General features: G+C 40.9%; 1 protein-coding gene across 1 annotated transcript in view; it reads left to right on the top strand.

Moving 5' to 3' along the window:
• The window catches only part of Mfhas1 (malignant fibrous histiocytoma amplified sequence 1), a gene marked incomplete at its 5' end in the record, with an annotated part of 84,845 nt that extends 77,382 nt beyond the window's left edge, over window positions 1-7,463 (top strand). The window contains one exon of the mRNA XM_010621855.3: window positions 4,931-7,463. Within this exon, the coding sequence (XP_010620157.3) occupies window positions 4,931-4,964 (34 nt within the window). The remainder of the gene's footprint in view (window positions 1-4,930) is intronic.
• Window positions 7,464-8,441: the final 978 nt, after the last annotated feature.

Genomic DNA, 8,441 nt, shown 5'->3' on the forward strand with positions numbered 1-8,441 from the left:
AAGGCCAAGCAGATATACACATTTTGAAACTCTTTTTTAAGAACTTTGATTATTGCCTGTGTAGAGTTCTTACTCAAGCATGAATTCTATTAAATTCCAATTAATTGCTATTGTAAGTATTCTCAGAAATATGTTAATCATTTTACATAAGAATTTTTGTAGTGACTTTGTTATGACATAATGATATTTAAGAACTGAAATAGCCTTTTTAAAAATGAAGACTCTGTGGTCTTTATTTCACCAAATAAACAGGCAAAGCATGTCTAACTGAACTCAAATTAGTTAGCATGGGCTTGATAATATATTTTTAAAAGCAATGGTGATGAATTTAACTTTATTACAACAGAATTTTTTCACTGACCACAGAATTTAAAAACATGAAAGGTGGGACAAACTGGTATTTCATATGAAAAGGCTAGAGGTCTCCTGTGCGGTAGGTCATACTGATTTGTATTCATTTGTTTCATGCAATGCAAGGAGTTGACAAAGCCCACTGCCTGGCTATTTTATAGGCTAGGAGGAATTGTGTTTCTTTGATCTTTTAGTCTCCCACCAGCCACATTGATACTGGAATTTTTCCCCTCTCTGCTTAGGTATCTTCATACTTTCTTGGAAAATTAAGTGGAAAAGATAGTGCTTCTTTTCCTTATGCCATCATTTTTACTGTACCTAATCTGTGACTTTAGGAGCGCCAATTTTTAAGGGTAAGTCTCTGGGAAGCACAGAGAGTTCTTTAATAGATGAGGCCCTCCAGAGGACCTGCAGTGTTTGGGTGGGGGTCGGATCAAGGGGATGGGAGTTAGGGATGAAGAGACTCTATAAAGCAGAACATCCTAGAATAACTGTTTTTGCTTGTGCAGAATCCACGTGCATTTGGGAATTAGGAATAAAAAGCTTTCTAATAGCAGTGTTTGTATTTACTTTCTCCAGATAGTTTTAGCTCTGGAGTTGTATTTTGTGTGTGAATTTTCACTATTACTTTATGCCTTGACTCTAGACATTTGTCATATAAAATAAGGAAGTACTTCTCAGATTGTCTCATGTATACAGACAATAGTAGGTCAAGCATTTAGGATAATTACTTACACAGAGTAAATACTGAGTATATTTATTTACCTGCTGCCATTTCTACTAGGGATAAATGTGGTGAACGTTATGGGTAGCATATAAAGGTTAAAAAAAAAATGTCCCCGTAAATGTAGATACTGTACTATGGTAAAAATCTATCCACTAACTTACTAGCATGATATTAATTGAGGCAGCACCTTAAACATGTTTTCTAAGAGTTTAGAATATTGGCTTCCCTTCTCTACCACTGCAGAAGGGTCAAGGCCAAGGTTACGAAGGTCTATTTATAAAGCACCTGCACTAAGCCTCAATGCCAGCCCTGTCTTATCAAAATAAAGAGATGAATGGCATCCTTTCTTTATTATAATCACAGATGTCTATAGTATCTAACTCACTGGATGTCACTAGCAACTGGGTAAGTCACAGAAGGCAGAGCTACCTAAATTGTAGACAAAGTCACTGTCTACAGTCACAGTTACTGAGTGTCCAGCTGGATCTATACTATGCTCCCAGCTTTCGTTCTGTTTTCACAGTGCCGGGTGCTCTCACATGCGTGTGGACTTTAAAATATAATATATCCGCAGATGTGAAGTATAGTAAGACCAACAGAGCAGTAGATGACTGCCATTGCAAACAGTTTTTTTACAGTTCTCAAGAGAAAGGGGAAAACTATACAGGGAAGTACCAAGGTTGGTTATATGAGAGAGAGAAGAAAAGGAAGAACTATGGGTGGCAGGAGCCTTGATTGTGGTTTCCATGAGAGGAAGAGGCAAGGCAGGTAAGGAGGCTTAGGATTAACCAGTTTGGATAATTCTGGCCGTCTCTGGGGTGTAGAGGCTCTCCGCAGAGGTCTAGCTCCTGGCCCTGGGGTGACTGGGACAGATGATACTGACCCAGAGTGTGAGAGCTAGTGAAGAAGGTGGGTGGGGTCTGTGCTCTGGACTGGTTGGTTTGTATGTGGAAAGTCTGTAGCATGTGAGTTGTGTACTGTGTCTAGGAACTGGCTCACTCTGGAAGGGCCAGTCCCTCAAGGTCAGCAAGGCCCCAGATACCAATGCATTGAACACAGTAAATAAAAGATGTGAGTAATAAAGCTTGTGATGGCTTTGATTTCAGTCTATGCATCTTTGATGCACTACCAGAGAGTCAGCTTATCTTCACTGGGAGAATGTGGGTCTGAACCCCAACTGAGCCCTTCAGCTCCATATCTCCATTTCCAGTGTCCTCCCTGGCAGCTTCCCTGGATGTCCTGTAGGTGTCACAGTGCAGAACTGAATTTGTCTTTCTCCCCCAAAGTTCTTTATCTGTTTTCTGTCTCAGGTAGTGGCAGAGTTTTACCCATCAGCCTAAGCTAGAAATCTGTCAGCCTGCCGGTTGCAGAGGTGCATGCCCTAAAATCCCAGCACTTGGGCGACTGAGGTGGAGGATTGCTATGAGTTTGAAGCCAGCCTGGGTTACGTAGGGAGTCCAAGGCAAGTCTGAATTACAGAGTGAGAACCTGCCCCCCACCCAAAAAAGAAAGAAAGAAATCTGTCAGCGTCAATACCTTCCTGTCCTTTTTCCCTCTGTGCAGTTTGTCAGGAAGACCTGTTGTCTCGTCTTAGCAGTGTGCCTTGACGTGAGTGTACTTGGCTGCGTAACTTACTCTTTAGCTTTCCATGAGGCCTTAGTCTGTACTGGTCTCTACTTTCTAGTCCTTTGTCCTTCAAACCAGTATTATCTTTTGATGTCAGTCTATCACATCTATCCCTACATTAAAGTCTTGGATGGTTTCCTGGTGATTTCAGGCTCAAATTCAGAATCCTGGGCATGGCTTACAAGAGGAGTCAACCATAGTGCCCTTGATGGTTCTTGGTCCTTAGCTGGCTGCTCTCTTTCTCCCTACCCAATAAAAGCCCATTTCCTCTAAGGCTAGGGTCATGTGTCACTGTCTCTGGGAAGCATCTCAAACCTTTCTCATTCTTTCTCATTCATTTATTTTCCCCTGCACATCTCCTTGATACTTTTAAATACACCTTCATTATAGGAAAGATCTCATTGCATCTTAGCTACGTTTTATCTGTTTTTTTTTTTATCACATCTTATTTCTCATTCATTCAGTCAGTCTTACTTGTGATTGTCTGGTTGTAATTAAAATAGAATACCTGGCATGATATGTGTGTAGGGTCTCCACCAGGAAGAATCAGGAAAAGTTCTGGAAATTCACATCTGAGTTGGATATTTCAGGACGAGGAGGAGTTTACTGAGATAGAGGGGTAGGAAGAAACAGAGAAAGTTGGCAGCTCTTTTTCATCTGAATCCAAATGTAAGAAGTAGTACAGATGAGGGAAAATGTGAATTGAATGAATGGCAGGATATGCTCTTCACTAGGTGTCTCGGATTTCTCAGTGGCTCAGGAGAGCAGACAGCCAGACACAACTGTCTGCATTTCCAGAGGTTCATTACATTCAGTGAGGGAAATATTTGCATAGCTCATCTGCCACACAAACCCAAAACTTACAGTCTATAGATCACTGCGAAGTTGAGACCTGTGTTTTTACACAGCTGTCTTCACAGCTTAGGGGTAGCATGTTACTACTGGAATTTGAGACAGTTTCAAAACCTTATCTACTGAGAGTTTACTGTATTAATAGGCCTTCAAAAAATTCTTTTGCTGAGTGCCAGAGGAATATGAAACTATCCATAGAGCCCCAAATAGCCTACTTCTATGTTATCTGTCAACTTGTCTTTGGAGCCAGATAACCCTCATTAGGGAGCCTCACTAGTAGGTACTCTCTCTCCAGGAAGTTATTTAACTTCTTGGAACCTTGGTTTCTCTCTTAATAAAATGCAGGAGCTTACCTAGTGGGATTGGTAGGAGGTTGAGAATTAACTAAATAATGCACTACAGTGAAGGGCAGAATTCCTGGCAGGTAACTGCTAAGTAGAAGGGACTTATTTTGATGATGGTCTGGTCATTATTAAACTCAGAGTACCCTGCCCTGATTCTTGTATGGGCTGAAAGGATGTCCTAGTGACCGTCCAATTGTCAGTGTCCATGAAATCAAGCAGCACTGAAGAGAGATGGGGTTGGGGGCATCAGATCACAATCTCTTTACCTTTCTGTTTGTTGTCCATGAATGTTTATTAAATCTCGATGAAACACTTTTAAAAGCATCACATTGTATGTAGGAAAGCCAAAATAAATGATGGAGATGCTTAACGTTATCCTCTAATTCTTTTATTTGAATTGAATGCTACTTTGTTTAATTAGCCGAGGATGCAGCAGTTTCTTCACTGTATAGTCTTCAAGTTCTATATTCCAGTCAACTGCCCCACTTGTAACACTTCAAGTAAAACCATGCTTTTTAGTCCTGACAGACATCCTTTCTACTCTCTGCATGTATTTCTACTCCTGGAGGGCTATGTACTATGTGTCCACGTGTGTTTATTGAAATGAAGCATTTCTGTGTTTAGACTGTGGGGCTGTTAATTAGAACTGTAGTTAAGATGGAACATTAGAATTGAGTAAGTGGTAACAATCAATTGGCATCATTTTGGCTTTATAGCTGACCTGAGCTTAACATCACAAACACTAAACAGACTCTCCCTTGTGGATACTAGAGTGACCATCAGTTCTAGAAGTAGAAATGAAAATCTTTTACTCCTTTTTTTTTTTTTAAACAAGTAAGACTGTTATCCTCTGGATGAAAAAAAGAACTAAGACATGTCCTGTACGTGTACCAACTCCCCATGATGGGTATAATCATTGTGCACGGCGTACATGTACTAATAAGGAAGTCACCTTTTAAATACAAAAAAGACTGTCATTCTCTGACATACTTTTGTCATATCTGTGCTTTCTTTTCATCTACCCATCTAGGAAGAATGTTGGTGAAAAGCACAGAAACCAGTGACTTTTCTGGGTGTAGGCTTTCCATGAAGAAAACAGAGCAGTGGAGCCCACTGGGACCATCTTCTGTACGTGGCACGCCCTCCAGGTCCCGAGCATGCGCGGTGAGCCCAGTGACGATGCACCCCGGCTGCTCTGAGACCACGTTGAGGGGCACAGGAAGGATGGGAGAGAACATGGAGCAAACGTTTCACAAACTGAACCTCAGAACTGTGATCCTATAAGGAGAGCGCTACTTGAAGAAGAGTCGAATGGCTTCTCAGGGATTTTGTTTTCTGTGCACATACAAGCCATAGTTACAGTTCAGGAGGCAGTATTTAGGGCACTTCGGTTTCAGTTCTGTTTAATGTGAAAGAGGGATCGACTGACGTTCATTGCTGTTCCGTAACTAGTGTAAGATATGTATATGTTTATCTTTATTTTTATAATATGCAAATACCTTTAAATTTATACAGTTTGAAGCTTCTAGCATCAGTTAACACTGGGTGCAATATTTTGCTTGAGAACTGTGCCAAGATGGGGCTGATTTCTTATTTTAGTGTAAGACACTTTTTATTCTTTCTTTATTCTTTAATCTGCCTTCTGAGTTTAAAAAGACAAAAGATAACAGTCAGCCCATGGATTTAATGTTGATTCATAGAGGTTGCCAGTAATCAGCAAGATCCTTCTACATGTGCGTCATGTGCCCCTCCAGTCTCTCTCTGAAGGGTCCTGCCTGTAAGTTAGTGGACATAATGGCAGGATTATTTCCATTTTATCCCCACATATCATTAGTGTGAGACAAAGACAGGGCACTTTTGGGGGCCACAGGGGACAAAAAGTTCATGAAAAACCCAAGTCTGAATACTGATGATAATCGAAAGTCAATTCTGAGTCATGCTGGGCGCTCTGCTAATACGTACTTTTCCTTTCTAGAACAGAATGCTTTGTGAACCCTCCATGCCTAGCTGTGGAACCTTCAGGTAGAAAGCTGCCTGGGGGGGGAGCCCAGTCCCACACTGGCCATTTATTCATACAGAATCTCTTATTACACAATTTATTGCCAAGAACTGGTAAAACCCCTGTTTTGAAATCTTCGGGAAGTAAAACTTAAAAAGCAAATCCAACAAATTGTTCTTCATTCTCCTACTTGAGGCTAAACAGCATCTGCTGTAGAAGTAACACATTCTTTGAAGAATGTGAAGACTGTTTACATCTGCCTCCTCTACATGTAGATAGAAAATATGCAAGACCAACAATTTCTCACCAGTGTGAAACAAGAAAAGGGACACTACTGGTATTACTCTTTCACTTCATTACAAAATATTGACTCTTGGAATGCCACAAGACACAAAGTCTCCACCTATTTTTAAAATAATATAAATGGATGGATTTTGAGAACTCTCAGTTGATTTTTGTTGAATACTTTGTGCCCCAGGAGTTAACTTCACTAATTCGAGTCCCAGTTACACGAGTATGATTTCCTATGTCCTTAAAATCACATGGGATCAGACTATTTTTCTGTTTTTAATACTTGAATATGACCCTCTAGTTTGAGATTTCATCTTCCTTTTAGCACACAGTCACAAGGTTAATCTGGTTAATCCTTTTGTCACAGTTCTCGTGAGTGTGTGTGTGTGTGTGTGTATGTGTGTAAGTCTAAATGGAAACTGAATGTTAACATTTAATTGCTTTATGGACCACTGAATTGTTAGGCAATAAGAATTTTTTAATCGGCATGAGACAGTTCCTTACATCAACCAGTTCTGACCAGTCTTTGGACAAAGGCATTCAAATGGTGGCTTTGGGCTCCCTCCTTGAAGACCATATTAAATGAAATTATGCCCCTTTGGGTGATATATCCTGCAAAGTGTTTGCTATTTTTTCACATGTGATGTTTTGTGCTGTCATCTGAACCCTGGAGAAGCAGTGTAAGAGGTAAGCTTGGTGTCGAGTGTGTTTTGACATAAGGGTGGGCATGATAGAGGGTCCTGTGACCACAGTAAGCTCTGGAAAAGCATGGGGAGAGAGTGGAGAAACAGAAATACTCTTCTCTGAAGCAGTTTTTGCCATCTATGTAGGAAATTCCATTTTCTCTTTCAACCTCCGAGAAGACTCAACAACCAGCTAGCTGAGGCTGACAAGCAGTTCACTAAGCACAAGAAGAATTTTTTACCGGCCAAGGAGTCCCTTGCCTCTCAAACAAATGCCCTCCAAGTTTGTTATGGTTTCTATTCCTGCAACTAGTGGTGTAAAAGCCACTTCCTAGAATTGTAAAAGTGCTGCCCAGAATAAATGTTTTCCCCCCTTCTAAGAAAAAAAGCAAATGACAGTGATCATATTTGATGCTTGTGCATTGGACTCTTTTTTTGAATGAATAAAGAGGAAAGGGACTGATGTGATTCCTGATGGTGTGTGTTTTTTTGTGCCACAATCTGTGAATTGTAATTGTAGTTTCCCAGTTTGTTGTCATAACCAGACTTTTTTAAAAAAGAAAAAAATTCAATAAAAATGCAAGAAATGGCTAAGCAATAATACTCTTAGAGTTTAGTTATTTCTGTTTTTGTTTTTAGTTTCAGCTTTATCCTTTTAGGAATAACTTTTATATTTTTAATTAAGTTTGAGATATGGGAGTTGGGGGTCCCTGTTCTCGTCTGTTTGTGGATTAAGTCCCCAAGGTGAAGACTCAAGAATCCTAGTTTTAAAACTGTGCTCTGAAACACTGGCTCTGTCTCTTGGGGCTGGGGTTTGTGCCCAGGGTCTTGAACGTGTTGAGAAAGTGCTCTAACTCTGAGCAGCATCCCCAGTCCAACATGGACTGTGTCTAAATCAGATCATTTATTCAATGACCCACTATGTTCCTAAATCAAAGCTTGTGAATTTATGATAGGTTTAGCTGTTCCCTTTCCTGCTCTGTCTTCTGAGGGCTCTTCACAGGACTCCTGTCATAGCTTTAGAGGTGTTGCCCCAGAGCCCTCTGGTAGGGACCTGTCAGAGGTTCTGTTCCTTCAGGTTTTCAGAAAAGGGCAGCTGAGCTGTGAGTATTTGGAGAGGAAAAGATTGAACCTGCTTCTTACAGAGGTGGCAGTCTTTGAGGGAAAGACCAAGACCAGACAAGCTATGCCTTGAGCCCCTGAGGCTCTGAACCAGAAAAGAAAGGGCAGCCTCAGACTTGGCAGGGCCCTGTTGCAAGACTCCTAAAAAGGTAGCTGAAGACATCGAGTACCCTGAATTCAAACATGGCTGAAACATACCGCCCTTTACAAGTGTTCTGAGATCCAGTAAGCTTGCGAAATGCTGTGTTAAATCAAGTTGAGGAGTGTTTTCTACCGAACTCTGAGTCCCCTTTAGATGTCAATATAAAGTAAGAGTCTGTAAAAGGGGCACAGAATGTGCAGCATAGGTCTGAGTATGAAAGGAAGCCTTTTCCAAGGGTTGTCTGCAGACATCTCCCAAGACTAGTGTTTCCCAAGTGCAGACAGATGTGTGCTGCCAATGTGGC

The sequence above is a fragment of the Fukomys damarensis genome, unplaced genomic scaffold (assembly GCF_012274545.1).
Source record: "Fukomys damarensis isolate Sample0158 unplaced genomic scaffold, DMR_v1.0_HiC HiC_scaffold_18, whole genome shotgun sequence".
Taxonomy (NCBI): Eukaryota; Metazoa; Chordata; class Mammalia; order Rodentia; family Bathyergidae; genus Fukomys; species Fukomys damarensis.